The sequence below is a fragment of the Pinus tabuliformis genome, chromosome 1_2, assembly GCF_031772625.1.
Source record: "Pinus tabuliformis cultivar Carrire ecotype Pingquan chromosome 1_2, CPIR1, whole genome shotgun sequence".
NCBI classification, from domain to species: Eukaryota; Viridiplantae; Streptophyta; class Pinopsida; order Pinales; family Pinaceae; genus Pinus; species Pinus tabuliformis.
This window is the reverse complement of record NC_142298.1, coordinates 908,584,812-908,604,034: the sequence shown is the minus strand read 5'-3', so window position 1 is coordinate 908,604,034 and position 19,223 is coordinate 908,584,812. Positions and strand designations below refer to the sequence as shown.

The following is a 19,223-nucleotide window of genomic DNA, read 5'->3' as shown; positions in this document are numbered from 1 at the left end:
GTAGTCCATTTAAATGGTTGTCTGTTCTTCTTTATAGTGTCAATAATAAAAGCATTGATCTTACTAAAATTCCTTATGAATTTCCTATAAAATCTAGCAAGATCATGAAAACTTCTTACCTCAAAGACACTTTTTTGTGAAGGCCACTCCATGATTGCCCTGATCCTCTCTGGATCCATCTTTAACCCATCAGCAGAAACAACAAAAATCAAATATACCAACTCTTCCTTCATGAATGAACATTTCTTTAAATTTAACAGTAACTTCTCTTGTTCTAGCCTCTGTAAGACATAATTCAGATGTCTCACATGTTCCTCTTTTGATCTGTTGTAAACTAATATATCATCCAGATATACTATTACAAATTTACCAATAAATTCTTTCAGCACTTCATTCATGAGCCTCATAAATGTAATAGGAGCATTTGATAACCCAAAAGGCATTACCATCCATTCATACAATCCTTCATTTGTTTTAAAAGCAGTTTTCCACTCGTCTCCCTCTCTAATTCTGATTTCATGATAACCACTTTTTAAATCCAAATTTGTAAAATATCTTGCTCCACTCAAACAATCCATCAAATATTCAATTCTAGGTAAAGGAAATCTATACCCGATTGTTATCTTGTTGATTGTTCTTGAATCAGTGCACATTCTCCAGCCTCCATCTTTCTTTGGACTCAACACTGTTGGCACTACACAAGGACTCAAACTCTCTCTAATCAGTCCCTTATCTAACATTTCCTAAACCTGTTTCCTGATTTCTTCATTCTCTGTGGGAGTCAACCTGTAAGTTGCTTTATTTGGTAGATTTTCTCCTGGAATCAAATCTATATGATGACTAATTTTTCTAGTGGGTAGAAACTCATCAAGCAAATCATCTACAATGATATCACAATAACTGTCCAGCATCTCTTGAATTTCAATTGGTAGATCAGAAACTTTAGTGGAAGTAATTATTACCTTGGGTTTGCATATCAATGCAAAATTTACCTCATCCTCTTCAATCTACTGCAAGACTCCTTTCCACTCAGCAATAGAGTCTTTGGATCAGACTTTCTCAATGCATCCTCTTCTTCCATAGGCAACAATGTATGATTGACACCATCTTTACTAAATTTGTATGTATTCTTCTTTCCATCATGCATAGCTCCTCTGTCATACTGCCAAGGTCTTCCTAGCAATATGTGACACACATCCATACGCATCACATCACACAGAATTTTGTCTTTGTATTTGCCCAACTGCAACTCCACTTCACACTACTTATTCAATAACAACTGGTATCCCTTTTGAAGCCATGGCACTTTGTAAGGTGTTGGATGTTTCTTTGTTTTCAATTTCAACTTCTCCACCACTTCTATAGAGACTAAATTATCTATACTAACACCATCAATTATCATATAACAACATTTCCCTTAAACCTTGCACACAGTCCTGAACAAGGTCTTTCTCTGTGCTAGTTCAACAATTTCCTTTGCTAGATTTAACAAAACTTTGTTAACTACCAAATATTCCCATTTCTTTGGTACATTTTCTTCTTCTATTACCTTTTCTGCTTCCTCTTCAGTCTTAGCAACAATTGCATTTCTCTGATTTATTCCTATGTTTTCTGGGCACTCATAGGCTCTATGTCCTAGCTTGTTACATCTATAACATCTGACTTCTCTTCCTGTACCTCTACCTCCTCTTCCTCTGGAAAAGCTCCCTCTACCACTTGCATCACCTCCTGTGGTTGCATGCTGACTTGAGTTGCTGCTAGCTCCATCTCTAGGTGTTGTAGACCTTCCTCTACCATCTTGACTTCCCCTTCTTCGAAAAGTACCTCTATTTCTGGCAGATTTCTTCCTCATGAGTTTTTATTCAGCCTTCAATACCATTTGATAAGCCTCTTCTATTTTTTTAGGAGACAGTACACTTATCTCATCTTGAATATCCATTTTGAGACCACTTGCATATCTTGCAACCTTCTCATCTCTATCTTGAATTTGTCCATCTCTTATGCTCACTTTGTAGAATTCCTCTATGTATTCCTCCACTATCATAGACCTCTATCTAAGATTCTACTTCTATCTAAATAATGTATGTTGATAATCAATTGGAAAAAACTTACCTTTCAACTTTGCCACCATCTTGTTCCAATTTTTAATTAGCTGTTTACCAAGTCTTCTTCTTTCTGCCTGCACTCCATCCCACCAAAGTGCTACATGTCCTTTCAATTTTGTGACAACAAACTTCACTTTCTTTTCTTCTTCTGTTTCTTCATAATCAAAGAATTTCTCCAAGTCTTAAATCCAATCTATCAATTCCTCAGGGCTTAAACTTCCTGTATAAATTGAAACTTCAAGTCTGGGTTTAGATGTGGATCTCAATACTGACTTAAAGAATCTCATTTCAGGAGTTACATCTATAGTTCCTCTTCTTCATTAGCTCCAACTTCAAGCTCACTAACATCTCCAACATCTTCATCTCTTGTCATTTCCACTACTTCTAATCTAGCTTTCATCTGTTGCATAGCTTCTAATACTTCAGCATTTGCAACTGGTCTTCCTCTTCTTCGACCACCACCTCTTCCTCCAACTCTAAAAGCCATGTTGGATTTCTTTTTCTGATCCTTGAGATGTTGTTCAGTGTCAGTAGGCTACTTTGATACCAAAAATGGTGGTCTGGTTGCAGGGGTATGGGATAATTGTTCAAATCCAAAAACGATCTCCTCAAGTGCAGGTGGAAGTTCTTCTTCAATTTTCCTTGGAGTTTCAGTCATCTGCCTCCAATCTTAGCTATTCTACTAAAAACAGCAGAATTGTTATTATTACTCAGAATATGGCAGAACCTCACTTACCATGGAACTGAAAGGAAATAACATTGTTGTTCATAAGCTTCTCGCATCTGTCTTTTCCACAATTCTCTACCTTTCTCATGGAACCGAAAGGAAAACAAAGTTGCAGTTTATAATTTTTTGGGTCCGAAATCTGAATTAGCCCATGTTTACCTTTACCACGCAATCACCGTCGGATCACGCCTTTCACAATGAACAGTTGTGATTGGCTAGACTTCAACTGAAATAAACCACAATTCACACAATATCGTGTTCGATTTCAAAATTAAACCTCGTGCGTGTTAACCGTGCAACTACTGTCGGATCAGCCTCCTTCAATTGGACGGTCCCGATCAACTGAGCTATTAACTCAGTTGAATGATTTTTGCTTCCATTTTTTGGGCTAACGTTCGGACTTATGAGCGCACGACCGCCATTAGATCTGTGCATGTCGATCGGACAGCTTAGATCTTTTCCTAGGATCTCACGGCTTTTTATTGGGGTTTTTCTCCTTCCACCAAGGTTTTAGCACTTCCTCTAGGTTTAGACTATGGTTAAATTGTATTTCTTAAAACAGACCGAGGCTGTTTCGATACACAGAAATGAATATTTTAAACACAATAACACACGATTATTACAAAATCTAATTTCAAGAGCCGAACTGGAAAACGACACACTCAGAGATATTTCGAAGGAATTCAAACCTCCGGGATTGACCATTCATACGCAGAATACATAGAGACATAGAGATATTTCAATTTTTTTACAGTCTAGTTCTCTATATCCAAATCCAGCGAAATCCAATTACAATAGTTCAAAACTTACATAAATACCTTACATTCAACAATCTGATCCTCAATTAATGGATCGAATCTATCTAATCCTAGATAAATTCCTAAACTACATGATATTCTCCCGAGAATCTCAACTAAGTCTGAACTATTTGGATTAATTACAAAATCATTCAAATACCTATATTCTAGCTCAAATCCTATTTAGAAAACTTTGTAAAATGACAGCTAAAGGACCCCACTCCTTTGCTTGTAAACTTTTTTTGGATTTTTGGAATAAAAACAAAACCTTTTGTCTTCAAGCCTCATGCTTCTACATTAGAATTGATAGCTAGTGTTAGTGCCTAAATCTACCTTAGGCTAAGAAAGCTAGCCCTACCAGGTTGGGAGAGGGTTCTCTCCTTGTCAGTCTTAGCAAAATATGATCAATGAGGATTGAGATGGCTGATGTAAAGACTGATTTTAGGCTAGGTATGTGTGCAAAAGAGTTTGATTGAATATAATGATGTTTTGTTGGCTCAAATGGAAAGGAAGATTTGGGTCTGGGGAATGAGGCTCAGTTTTGCAGAAATCTCTATGGAGCAAGGTAGGCAACTGATTTGGCACTTAAAATTGAATGAAATGGAGAGATTTAGACATGTGAGGAGTTGAATAGGGCAAGAAAACCTCAGGGATCATCTTCAAATAGCTGAAAACATCAATAACTAAGCAAACCCTAGGTAGAGCACTGCAATTTCAATGGATTCTACCTGTAATCCTTGTTTGTTTTAGTTAAGAAGAAGAAAGAGAGATAATGGCATACATAAAACATAAGTAAACTCACAATTACAGAAGGAAACACAATACCAAAGCAAGATGCCACATGAATCCCATAAAGTGCTACAAACCTTGGTCTATTCCTTGGCCAAAACTGCTGATATGAGTATACAATGAAGCTCCAAGTTTTCTCAAAAGTCCAACATCAGCTAATGACTGAAAAATCACAAGATATAGGCAAACAACAAATCATCCTAGACTCTAAGGGTCAAGCTCATAATTTTAGGACCTGTTCTAACAAATTTAAACTGAGAACTAAAAATTAGGCAGTGGAATAGCTTGCCTCTAAAAACTAGGGAACTGATTCATTCAGTTGAAAACTACCTTTTCATGGATGAATCTACCTCTATGAGTGAAAATTTAGCATAATTACATCAAGATCCATCAAATTACATTAAATTACATCATGAGTTTGACATTAAGAAGGAGAAAAGTCAAACTGTCAAGAAACTAGGCGAAAACAGAGTATTTTTGGTCAAACTGAGCAAAATTTCCCCAATGCGCCGTGTTGATTTATCTATGCGTAGCACCTTTTTGCAGCTGCTTTTGGAGGCCTTCTTAGTGTCCAAAGTTTCTCCAAGTGTGCTTGTTGGAAAGGCCTGCCTGTCTACTTTCTAGAACAAGTGGAATTTTTGAATTTGGCCTCCATTTTCCCCTCCAAGACTGAGTTCTCCCAACACTGCTTCTTGTGTGTCCAAAAGGGGCAGAAAGGTCATTTTTGGGGTGTTTTTGACCCTTTTGGGGGCTCAAAACTTGTCAAAATTTCTTGGCCATTTGTGAGCATGCATATTTTTTCATGAAAAAACCAAAAATTCTGATTTTTCATCAAAAGGAGACCCCCATCAAAAGTGAGCGCCAGGTGGCGCGGCGCATTGGGCAGAAAAACCTGTGTTTTGGCCCAAAAATTTCAAAATTGCAAAAAGTGTCCCAAATTTCTTGAAATTTGGTCTGAATGTCCTTCATTAAGTGTTATTTTGGGCCAAGGAAGCCTCAGCTAAGATCTGAAGTCTATCTTACTCTTTTTGCTTCCTCGATGCTCTTTTCAACTTGGCCTTCAAGTTCCTGATTCTTGCCTTGCACACTTTGTTTCTCGCCAAGTAATGATATGCCATGTTCCTCAACATGTTTTTATCATTGTTGGCCTTCTCTAGCATCCTTTCTAGGTGCATGTTTGTTCTCTTAAGCCAAGATTTATGATTAGCTTTGAATTTCTTGCTCAAGTGTGGTCAATTTGATTTTCCTCCTCTTGGCAGCTTGCCGATTTTGCCTTCATGTTTTTTAGCACCATGGATGAGTGGGACTGATGAGGGGAGGGTTTGATGCTAGTTGTAGGATTTTAGGGAATGAAAGGGTTTAGGGGATGATATCTATGGTTTGGGATGACAATTAGGGTCTTGGGGATATTTGACTAGGGTTTGGGATAGTGGGATTAGGGATTTAGGGTTAGTTGATTAGGGATATGGGACATGTGGAATTGGTAGATGAGAATGTAACGAGAGGGAGAAAATGATTGAAGGAATGAAGGAGTGAGGGGGTGAGAAATAGCTAGGAGTGGAATTAGCAGCAAGAAATACAACTCATAAACCCTATGCAATTGTTTTTTGACAAAAATTGCAAGGAGGAAGGGTTTTAATTTTTATCCATTAAATCACCATAAGCACCAAGAGAAATTCATTCATTGGTCATGGAGGGATGTTATCTTACTTGGGCATGAAGAATTTAGCAATTTGAGAGTTTTTGGAGGAATATTTGAATGGATTTCAGGCTTTTTAGCCCAATGTACCGTGCCATCTCAATGCGTCGCGCCAGTTCATTTTTTACACTGCAGAGGGTTGCCCAATGCGCCGCGCCATCTCAACGCGCAGCGCATTTTTGCAGGAGAGTTTTGGAGGCCTTCCCGGTGTCCAAATTGGGCGTAGGATAGCTCGTTGGAAATCGTATTGAGTCTACTTTCCAACCCAATTGGTAAATTTCAATTTGGAGTTCATTTGCCTTGTCAAAAATAAAATCTTCCAAGACTGGTCAAAATGTGCAAAATGAGGCTGTCTAAAGGCAGAGTGTTGTTGCAGTCAACCTTTTAAAGTCTTCCTCAACTCTAAATTGAGCTAATGATAGCTCATTGGAAAGCTATTTGTGTCTAGTTATTATTTGACTCATCAAGAAATTCATTTGGCCAACCAATCTAGGAGAAAACCTGATTTTCCCTAGGTCACTTCGGAGGTGCATCAATTCTCCTGAGGCAACTGTATTTTTGACATTTCTCTAAAACCATGACACCTGTGTAAAAGGTGAAGGAGATTTTTCTTCCTTGGCCTATTGTGGACAAAATCTTCTCTCAGTTTTCCAAAATTCATTTTTCTTGCTCAGAAACATCATTGAAGTAAAACCTATCCCAATGTGTGGAACAGGGGATTTGTCGAGACGAAGAGAAATGAAGGGGATAAGGGGCTTCTACATTCTTGAGAAAATTTTTGGAAGTAGGGAGGGATGTTAGGAAATAGGGGAAAGTGGAATTTCAAATATTGAGTGAGGGGAAGGGGTCCAAAAGGGCAAAACATAGACCTAGCCTAGAAAATTGTCAAGTTGTAGCAAGAAACTACGGTTTGTGCGAAAATGAGGAATTTGGGGGATCTCAGTGATGGGAATTGTTTAATAAGGTACATTAAGGATAGGGGAAGGTGTATGAATATTAGGATACAAGTTTTGCTGATGATTTGACCATCCAGGAGAAATTACCTTCAAAACCCTAGGAGAGGGAAATGAACCTTACCTAGGCACAACTGAAGCATGAACAAGGTGTAAAATGACCCATTGGAACCTGACATGATGTTGGAAACCTCTGAATGATGGTACACTCATCTGAATGGTGACATGGACCGACATTTGGACAACTTTGAAAGGAGTGGAAGCAAACCCTAGACCTAATACCTAGTGACCAAATTTTGCCTGAAGACTCACTGAAATGACAAAATTTGACATTGACACCTTAAAATCACTTTGTAAGAGCATGTTTGATCACTGGAGGAAGGCTACAAAGACTGACACTAATAGCTAGCAACCTAATACCCAACCCCCAAAATCCTGGTATCTATCCTTTGACAACTTGATCATCCACAAAGTATAAATTTACTAGACAGTTAGTGTTATGATTTGGGAGAATAATAACTTCGATAAGGCTTATATCATTTTTCTATGTATGAAATAAACATGGGCTTAATAAACATTACACATAGCATTGAGGTTATTGAGAAACCTTTTTAGCTATACTAAAAGAACTCTATCTCAAAATCTATGTTTATGAATGATACATTGCATAGATTCCATTTTGATGTGGAGATATAACAACTACTAAAACCATAAACCCATGAAAAATCATAAAAAAGGGGGCGTTCTAATTAATTTTTAGCCTACACTAACAATGATTTGATGTCTCACATGAAACAAACACTTTATTCATACAAGATGTAAATCGATTATATAAAGTATTATACTAATGTCCACTTAAACATACTTAGTATGTAAAACATGTGTTAACTCTTTTTACTAATGAATATAAAATACCTAGAAGAAGGAAAACACCTTACTTCTCACACACATACAAAAACTCTAAAAATATTTTATGCCCAAAATTGAACCATACAATATTATTATATGTAGTAATTTACCTTTGACTTTGCATTGTTTTATGCTCACACTAAATATTTTGCACAACATTTCAAACTTGTACATTAATAAATTACATTATATATTTTATTAAATTTTAAAATTCATTTATCTATTTTATGATTGGTTGTTTAATTGGTGGTTTTATTACATGTTTTTATCATTTCCTTATGTTTTTTCTATTTCCAACTCATATAAAAAATAATTTTTAACATTTCTAAGGGCTAAAAGGGGCTTTGACAAGGAAACGAGTTTCCTATAACATTTTTGAAGTATAGGAATCCTCTATTTCATGGTATTTTCCAAGCCTTCTTCCGAGAATCCAAAGAGGCAATTGTTCATAGTTTGCCCATATTTGAGTAAATATTCTAACCTTTTTATTCCAACTAGGAGAAACCTTTCAGCTGGTAAACTATCAGACAAAGACACAAGCTAACTTTTTAGTCCTTTATTGGCATGGAAAAGGACTTAAGGCTACACAAGCCTACATCAATCCCTTCAACAAACTTTCCACCTGGTCTAATGTTCTTCAATGAAATCTATAACACTTTTCCTCAAATGTTTTATGAACTCTTTCCTTTCAGTTTCCGCTTTCAAATCAAGGTTTTAATTATTACATCTATGCCCATATCATCAAAAGATATTTTGATCTTCATGACAAATTCATAGCTTATCCAACCTATCTCAAGGAGACCAAGCCCCTTGATTGAGACTCACTAAGAACATTCCACAAGCAAAATAACCCTAACCACTAATATACTAACTCCCTCACCACTAACCCATTAACCGACACAACCTCTAATAATTGATCCACTAACTCACAATCCCCTTAAACACTGATCAAACAACCAAATAATATGCCCTAATCACTGACATATTAAATCCCTAACTACTATGGTTAAATACAACCAAACATGCTAAACTATGGTTAAATACAGTCATCGATTTTTTTGATTGATGTTGTTAACCCACTAACTTATAAATTCTTTAAGCATTGCCCAACTAATCCTTAAGAAGCCAACTTCAATCAACATTGCTACATTGTAATACATTGAATATGTTAAGTATTCCAAAATTGACATATAGAGGTAAAGCTACTAAATAGACCATATCCAATGAGGTTTTTGTTCCACATTTTGAACAAGGAATAAACATGAGTGAGAGATCAATAAAATACTAGCATTTTCCAATATAATTTCCTTGCAATGTGTAAATTTTTTTAATATTAATCTTTATGAGTGAAATTTGAAGAGCTTAATACTCCTCTTCAAAAACCCATTATAAAGGAATTGCAACTTTTTGTTATAATATTTGCATTTTGTTTATTGCAAAATTGCAAAAGATAATGTATATAACATGTACTTGGCTTCTTTCTATGCAATCATCATTATAACATATTTCAAAACCATATGGTATAATTGAACGAAAAACTTCTTAATTTTAGAAATTGAAAACTTTTTTTTTGCAATTTTTGATAGCGAAGAAAAATTTCATTTTCATATCTTTTGTTTTGATTTGGATATCTCGTCATAGTACAACTTGAGTGGACCTAATGGATATCATCCACTAAGGGATTAACTATCATTGATAAAAGTGCTTCATGTGTAAATAATTATCAATATTTATATATGTTTAAATATATATATTCAAAAAATTGTGGTATACTTTGAAATAAAAGTGATAACTTTCAAATTTTAAATCACATTGAAATGAAAACAATGTTTTAAAATTTAATTTACATCTAATATTGATTTATGGATTTTTCAAGTAAAAATAAGTTAAGTCACATCAAAGTATAATTAATATTTCCAACCTTTTTTAATTTAATGTTCGTTATGTTAAAAGTAATTTATTCTAATAATTTGTGACTTGGGAATTGATATGGCCATATTTTATATTCATCACACTTCAAAGCAAATTAGAGAGCTTGAAATAAAATTTTGGAGGTTTAAAGTGTTTACGAACATGAACAACTACTCTTATTGAATGTTATTATCGCTTATGGCTTTGATAGTAACAAATTCCACTACTATCTAAGTTTTCAAGTTTGAGTCTGTGCTTGCACATATTTGTTGATGCATATCTCCAATAATTAGCTTTCTTGCACATACTTGTTGATGCATATCTCCAATAATTTAGCTTCTTTTAATGAAATCATGATTATAATATGAAAATTCATTTTTTTGCCATATTTAATGTTGCCAAAAGATTCCATGTGGACATCTGAACATAGTGCAACTTGAGTGGACCTAAGGGGGGACACATACACTAAGAGGTTAGCTATTAGAGTCCATAAAAGTGTTGAGTGTGTAAATAATTATCAATATTTATATATTTTTAAAAGCATTTATTCAAAATTGTAATAAAAATGATATTTTCAAATTTTAAATCACATCAAATTGAAATTAATGTTTTTAAATTTAATTTACATCGAATATTTATTTATGCATTTTAAAGTAAAAATAAGTTAAGTCAATCAAAGTCAAATTATATTTTCAATTATTTTTTCCATTTAATGTTCATATATGAGTTTTTATTTAAAACTAGAATATTTTGGATGATTTAAAACTTCATAATTGATGCCATCACCTTTTAGATTCATGACACCTCTATTGATGTCTCTTTCCTATTCTTATCTACAAATTCTAACAAATAGTTCCACAATCCTATCATCATTTATTGTTTAAATAATAATATATTCCACTACAATATAAGATTTTATATTTGAATCTACACCCACATATTTATTTATGTATATCTCCAATGTTTCTAATATCTCAAGACTATGTTTTCTTTTTGTAGCTTTGGAATCTTTTGAATTAATTGACCATCAAATATGTCCTCTTTCATGATATTCAAGATTCAAACATATATATAGAAAAATGTAAAAAATAGTAAAACTAATGCATTATTCTAAGAGTTGTCCTACAAAGAAGCAAAATAACTTATTTTAATTTCATAGTAATTTATTCCTTATGATAAATAAATTATTTGCATGCTAGTTGTTCTTTGCACTTTGTGCCTATAATAATGTCACTCACAACAAAGAAATTTTGGATATGTTTTTGTAAATCCATTTTTCTACAAAAGTTAAAACTTATATTACTCTTTTCAAACTAAAATTTGGTATGCACATTTTTAAGACAATAAATAAAGTTTTACAAACTTTGGAATCATGTAGTTTTTCTTTCAACATTTAAGATAGCATCTATAATTAAATTTATGCATATTAAAAAAATTAAACTAAAAAAGGTTAAAAAAATCAATAACAAAATCTTAAAATTTAATGAATCATTTATAAAAGAAATAAACATTATTTTATTTTAAATTACATATAACTAATATTATTGATGTTGAATTGAGGCTTTTGTGATCCATAATATTTATAAGTAGGACTTCGGCGTAAATCACATAAAAAGAGACATTTGTCGACGCGTTTCGAACCAACTAGTGTGGTTCATCGTCAGGACAAGTTGAAGAAACAGATCCAGCTTAGCAAGTTAAATAGTCTGAGCAGAGCCTCCAACGGCTAACCATTGGTCAAGTTAGCCGTTGGAGGCTCTGCTCAGACTATTTAACTTGCTAAGCTGGATCTGTTTCTTCAACTTGTCCTGACGATGAACCACACTAGTTGGTTCAAAACGCGTCAACAAATGTCTCTCTTTATGTGATTTACGCCGAAGTCCTACTTATTAATATTATTGAATTAAGGCTTCAAGTTTTTGAAATAGTGTTTTCAGCTATAATCACATCAAAATTCATTTAAGTGATTTATCGTGAAAACAAGAAAACAAGATGAACTAATATTCTTTAACCTTTAAAAAAATTAAGTATAAACAACCCTATTATATTAGATTGAGATTTTTCATTTTATTTAAAAATATATATATAATAACTTTTTTTAATGTTATATAGATATGAATAACACTTACAAAAAAATATGCCATAAAAACTGCTTCTGCTTGGCTAAGAGCTCGTCTTCCTCGGACGTAAGGAAACAGGTTAACGGCCCAAGACCCAGAGGCATCTGGCAGGAGTGAAACCCTGCTCCCTTACGGACCACTAGCGGGTTATTACAGGTGGCGTGGTTTTCCTTGATAACAGTGATGAGTCAAACCGACATTCGCGGATAGCAGCCAGAGATGGCTGTCCTCACTGTTGGTTTGACACCTGAGTTTGATAGGGTTCGGAAAAAAAAAAAACACTTACAAAAAAATATGAGATTTCATAGGACTTCCACTGAAACAAAGTTAGAGGGAAAACCCCAAACCAACCATCAAGTCCAGTCACCTGCACGCGCTCGTTGAAGAATACCCAGGCCCTTGACCGATCTACCTGAACCTCCTTAGGGTTCCTTGGCACTTTTTGATAGAATCAAACGTGAAGAAACGCAGCAGTGACCAATTTTGCACCGAAGATTGGAAGGGAGGGCAGTATTTTTCCTGGAAGCTAATGCTGTTACTTGTGGTCTAGATGGCCCAGATTGCTAGGAAGGGCAGATCTCTGCCACTTTTTTAACCCCATCTCTGTATACCATCGCTGTAAATTGTTTTTTTTAGTGTATTACTTTTTGTGTTGAATTTAATGGATTGTAGATTTTAAAAATATTTTTGAATGACAGAAACAGAATTAATTCTTTAACCTTGTTCCTCTCCATCATATTATAAAATATTCCTACAATCTACCATCAAAATTAAAAAAAGCCACTGTAAACCATCAAAAACCAATTTACCAATTTTTTCCCCTAATCGACCTGATTCGAATGCTGATACTTGATGAAGAGATGCTCATTCGTTTCTTCACTGGTTCGGCATAAAAGGCAGATGCCCGGACATTCCTTCTCTCCTTTTAGATTTAAAAGGTCAAGATCATATGTAGTATTCAGGGAATTTCACCTGAGATGTATAATGAAGAAGAAATTATGCTTAAAACTGTGCAGAAGCAAAATTCCATATTTGTTGCTTGTGCATGGTATTCCCCAAATTTCATCTTCAATAAGCATCTTCATATGAAATTCCCTGAATACATATAGATATGATCTGACCTTAAAACAAAGTTCGTATTGCAACTGCAGAATTTCAGTCAAGGAAATCTTCATATGAAACTCCCAGGAAGAGATAGCAAATCTTCATATGAAACTCGCAGGAAGAGATATACATATGATCTGACCTTAAGTTTGTATTTCAAATGAGTATGAGATACTGAAAACAAAACAATTATTCAACCTTCATCCATGTACAGTTCCATCCATCAAGACTCCTGAGAGTCCAATTTGAAGTGACATGTTAATTATGATAAACAGAAAATTATCCACAATCCATACATATACAATAAATTAATCATGGCTCTGTCAATCCCCTGTTTATTTCCTCAACAAATTTCTCCATGTTATTGTAAGAAGATCCTCCTTGACACACTGCTCTCATTGACTCATCTCCCAACTCACCAATTCTCTTCCTCATCTGCCTCCCTTCCTCCCCATTCATCAATCTCCTTACCATGTCTTCCACATGTTCTCTCTTGACATCTTCATTCATTGCCATTCCAATCTTCCAGACTTCACTAACAAATCTCCTGTTAGTCGGTTGCTCGGCAATTAAGGGCCGCGATATCATAGGCACACCAGCACAGATGCTCTCCAGCGTAGAGTTCCATCCACTATGAGTCAGAAAGCCCCCCACTGAAGGATGTGAAAGTACTTTCATCTGAGGAGCCCATTTCACCAAGAAACTTCTGTCTTTCACCTTCTCCAGAAAGTCAGCAAGCAGCACATCAGCCTGGCCATCAATGAAATCCGGACGAATAACCCACAGGAAGGGTTGCTTGCTCGCCTCCAGACCCCATGCGATCTCCAAGAGCTCCTCACGAGCCATGACACTTATACTCCCAAAACTAACATAAATAACTGAAGAGGGTTCCTGAGAGTCCAACCATTTTAGACAGCTTGTTTCTGCAGTCCACATGCTTGCAGAGATATCAGATATTGTATCATTTCCAGAATCTGTAAATAAACCTAGTGGGCCTATCGTATACAAGGAGGGGGGAAGTCTAGCCCTGAGTTCATCAATTACAGGACGGTCGAGATCCTCAAAGGTATTAAGTAATATCAAATCAGCTTCCAGAGCAGCCTGCCCCTGACTCCTCACAAAATCCGCCATGTTCGCGCGTAGCAAAGAAAAGGACAGATCTTTGATGCGCAACTGGGGCATTCCAGGGATACAGGGGATTATTTGTTCCATGTATCCATTTGTTAAACTCATCTCATCTGCATCACAGTACAATACCATACCATATAGACCAAGTAAGCAAGTTAATGTATAGGGAGTTGGTATCAGAAAACTGCGCAGTGCTAAGACCATAGAAGAAATTACAATGATTTTTTACCTTTGAGAGGAATGTAACCTTTCTCCATTAGAAGTGGCGCGAAGAAATAAGTAGAGAAGCCACAAGCACTGTGTGTCCAGAATGATACTCTCGGAACTCCGAGCTTTCTCGCTGTTTTCTGTGGAAATGAAACAAGCCCATCGGAGACAATACATGTTACTGGAGGAACACCGTCTGATTGTGAATGTTTCAACTTGTCCATCAGCTCGTCGAAATACAGAGGGCCGTTTTCAGTGAAGGACTGACATAACTCGGCTAATTTGGAGGTCCGGCCATGTTCCGGAGGCAGGCCGTCTGGAATCGTCTCAAATCTATAGTCCGGCGGATATTTAACAGTTCCCACCGATCCGGATCTGTTGATGCGCTCTTGTGTATATTGGGTATTGACGAAGGTGATATAGAAGCCTCGAACATACAAGATCTGGGCCAATTGCATCATAGCGTTAATTGGACCCTGAGCAGGGAAAGGGAGCATAACAGCATGAGGTCGCTTATTCAGTAGTGCCATGGTAATGAACAGAAGCAGAATCCTGGAAGAGGAGAAAGGGGAAGAAACTGAGCCGGACATAGATCTGATCGAATCCTACTTTTTCTATATATTGTATGGAAAGGCATCCCACTGACACAAACCTATGGCCACTTGGCCATGCCGATGGAACTCGGCTACATCATTTTTTGTCATCATTGAATATTAAAATAGATTGACGAGCTGTTTTATAATTTATAAAATAGATTGGTCCAGAAATATATATCCACGCTATATAGTGTTTGGAGTTGAAGTTGATTCTCATTTGTTTGCAAGTGGTTTTGGGGCTGATATTGAATCTCAGTTTTAATGGAAAGATAAGTGGACCTAATATATTGTGTCTGCATTTCTATCTTAAATCCCTCACAACGCATGTCATGACGTAGCCTGCATTGATCTATGTAAATACATAATGCCTTTTATGTACGAGATAGATTTTTCATATCTGTTCCCTTGGAAGTTCGATCCCCATTTGCCATAGACTTGAACTTCCTCATATCATAGTTACCAAATTTTGAAATCGTGTTTGAATTGGAATTCGATTGGATATGATACAGGAAAAAATTGATTACTTAAATTTTGATTACTTAAATTTCAATATGGACAAAATTGGGAAATATACATATTACATATACTAAAAACTTCTTTTTCTTCTTCCTTTTTAAAAAAAAAATATTTTCCATTTTCTATTCTTACCCCTGGTTAAAGGGCTTTGCTGTATTTTATTTTATAGTAGAATTTGCTAATACTAATTAGCTTTAAATGTTGTTCATGTAAACACTAAAAACTTTACTCAAACAAGTTGTATATCTAGGGATACACGTAGCCTCAAACTCAAATCAAATCTACATTTTATTGAACAATTTAATAGAGTAAAAAGAGATGCTTTATCAAATATTTTGATTTGTTACCACTATGTTTCAGTGGTATGAGGAAGATAAAGATGACATAACTACGACGTTGAGTGAGTGGGAGAGGAAGCTATTCTATCTCTTTTTCTTGTGAATGGACTGTTAAATCTGTAGCAAGAAAATATGCACTATGAAAGATGATGAAATGAGATGTTTTAGGATTCATTCTAGAGTAGTTTATTAGTATGACATGTTTGAATTCATTAATATCAATTCTATCATCAATACCATTATGGATTTGACTTTATTGTTGACATCCTTGAGAACTTTATTATCATCATTGTAGTGCAGATTTTGGCGTTGTTCTACTTATCCAAAAAGCTGGGAAACTATGTAATCTATTTCTCCAACAAATTTTTTGAAAGCAAGGGCAAGAGATTGGATTCCAACGAATCTTTCTTGAAAAAACATAGTTGAATTTCATTCATCATCAATTGATACTGAAAATTAAGTTGGAAGGAAAGAAACTTTAAGAAATGCTTACTCAAAATAATTTGGCATTAAAGTAAATACAAACAAGATCCTCTTAAAAAAGCCTCAAGAAAGACTCATAACATGATCAAATGCCCTGTTTTGGTAAGTAAATTTTTTTTAATAGAAACAATTGTAATTTCTTATCTATGCCAAAAAAAACCTTTTGTTACGGTGATTGTGTGAAGGTCTTCGCGAGCAAAAGACACCAAGGGATGGAGAGCAGCTACCTCTGAGGCATTAGTGAGAGGCACACCCTCAACATCAAATATTTCCCAAGCAAATAAAAAGGTAGTGTAGTTGTAGATCAAAGATAAGTTCATCATCTAATAGCTTGTCATGGAATGAATAAGGAAGGTGTTATTTAGCATTGTGACCCGCTTCAGTCTATTGTTCGAAGAATTATGTTTGCTTCTTGAGCCAATTAAGTGTATTGGCCCACTTTCTCTTTTGATTTTTTTCTTGGTCGTGAGTTTTTCACAAATTCTTTCTAGGGAAATGGAGAACATTTTTTTTACCAAATTGAATTCGAATTTCACGTATTCATGGCCGAACTGAACGGTATTGTCAAATTTCCAAAATTTCCAACCCGATTCAATCGAATTTGGTAACTATGGTCAACATTGATCAATGTAAATCCTCAATGCCTTTATGTAGGAGATAGAATTGTCATATCTACTACCTTGGAAGTTCAATACCTCTTGCCATGAAATTGGACAAGCATAGTATAATTCTTTGGTGTTTTGATATATATATATATATATATATATATATATATATATATATATATATAAAAGAAAGAAAATTTGTTGAAATTTATTTAAGGAATTATATGAATTATGAGTTTGGATTATGTAATCTGTTTTAAGGATTTTTCAAGATGTTGAATTCAGTATATATTCAAAAATACATTTAAAAAAATGAAAAATCACAATCTCAAGAAAATTATATTGTTTAATTAAGATGAAAATAATCAAAACATGGAATAATTAGATTGTATCCAATTAAATACCATTTATAGTGATTATGATGGAGTTAAAATGATGTAATCATGCTTTTGAAATAGTTAAAACATTGATGTGGTTCTTCATTGATGTTGTCACACACATACACACTCTATGGTATAGTTATTTCTCTTACAAATGGCTTTGACCCTCAACTCCTACCCATAATATTTTAACTGAAAAAATTATATAAACTCAATCCCACACAAATCCATTAACCTACCCGTCATGATTATCATAGCGCATCAAGGTATCCCTCTCAAATATTAAACCCTAGCACATATAATTAGCCATTGTAAACAAATTGTGAGCAAGACGATTAATCACACCTTTATAAAATAATATATCATTTGGTTACCATAAAACACTCCAAATTTAAAGATAGTGACCAACTTTATGTTTTTGAAATTATGAGAATACAATAACTTGAAATAAATTTCTTTAGAGTATGTAAATTTTCATAGTTGTGCATGATGATGTTTAAAATGAATATTATTTGTAGAGATAAATTGTATGTATGTGTAGGAATTGTCCAAAGTTTTGAGTGGACATTATACTCATCATTAAAGACTAAATAATATGTTAAAAGGGAGTGCCAAGATTAAGATTTATGAAGGAAAATAACTATTAAATAAAAAGGGTAAATAGGCATTGGAGATTGAAAAAATAAATAAATCAATATACTATTCAAGAATAGGGAGGGGAGAGGAGGTAGGGAATGACATTGAAAAAATGGCAATAAGGAAAATATTTGAAAATAAAAATTAAAAATTAAAAATTTGTAAATAGTGAATTAGTAAAAAAAGGTCAAATTAAGAAAAATAAATTTAAAAATTATGAAGAGTGAGGAGAATTTAAAAAATAAAAAATAAATTTTTATTAAATAGTGAATTTTTTAATCAAAAAGTTAAAAAAGGGCGAAATTAAGAAAAATAAATTAAAAACTTATGAAGAGTGAGGAGAATTTAATGCAAGGCATTAAAAGAGAAGATAATAAGGGAAACTTATTGAATTAATAAAGAGTTGAATTTAAATACTAAGAAAAAATTATCGCTAGAAAGTTAAAAGAGGGTCTCCCAATCAATTAAAGATAAGGGAAAAAATGAGGAGTAAAATAAGAAGATATTATAAAATTCAAAATATAAGGGGAAAACGTTCTAAGAAGTAAAATTAGAAGATATTATGAACCAAACTCCTTATCTTAGCCTTGACTATGAACCATGTTGGATGGTTCGAAATGCATCGACTCAAAATTTCTCATGAGATTTCTACTGAAATTTTTTCAATATACAAAATATTATGAAATTTAAAGTTAAAGAGGGGTTAAAATACTTTATTAAAAAGGGAAAAGGAAACTTTAAGGAAAATATTAAGGATTAAAAACAAAAAGAGAGTTAAGATTTAAATAACCAATAAAGGATGTAAAAGCAGGATAAATGAAAATTAAATAAGGAGGCTTTCCATGAACGGAATGAGACAAGGGGAATAGTTTTGAAGAACCATAGGGGAGATTAAGAGACAAAAGAAATGGAAGAAGAAATAAGTTGGTAAAGCGACAAGGAAAATTAGGAAAGGAACATAGCGATGGGGAGAAAGTTATAATAGTTTCGCTTGCTAGAAATATAAGAACCATCCTTTGAATAACTGCCAGATCTTATATATTGTAAGTGACAAGCAAAATCTCATTTGTGAATACTAAGAAAAGTGTGCATATAGCACTACGGCTTGTTTGATATGTATAAACAAACTGTGGGACTCCATGGAGATGGGGCAATGTATTGTTTCTGAGTTTCTCCACGAATGCATATGTAGAATGCTATACACTATGAAAGAACCTATT

The 19,223-nt window shown here is 34.3% G+C and overlaps 1 protein-coding gene across 1 annotated transcript; it reads right to left on the bottom strand.

Moving 5' to 3' along the window:
- Positions 1–13,353: 13,353 nt before the first annotated feature.
- On the bottom strand, positions 13,354–15,089 carry LOC149208898 (7-deoxyloganetin glucosyltransferase-like). Its single transcript, XM_089396199.1, has 2 exons — positions 14,472–15,089; positions 13,354–14,352 (listed from the first exon to the last, which is right to left on the bottom strand). The coding sequence occupies exons 1-2, from the start codon at positions 15,037–15,039 to the stop codon at positions 13,427–13,429; spliced, it is 1,494 nt and encodes a 497-aa protein (XP_089252325.1). The 5' UTR covers positions 15,040–15,089; the 3' UTR covers positions 13,354–13,426.
- Positions 15,090–19,223: the final 4,134 nt, after the last annotated feature.

Coding starts and splice junctions, on each gene's coding strand:
- LOC149208898 (XM_089396199.1), bottom strand. CDS start 15,039: ATGTCCGGCTCAGTTTCTTCCCCTTTCTCCTCTTCCAGGATTCTGCTT. Junction 14,353..14,471: donor AGGTTACATTCCTCTCAAAG/GTAAAAAATCAT, acceptor ACTGTGATGCAG/ATGAGATGAGTTTAACAAAT.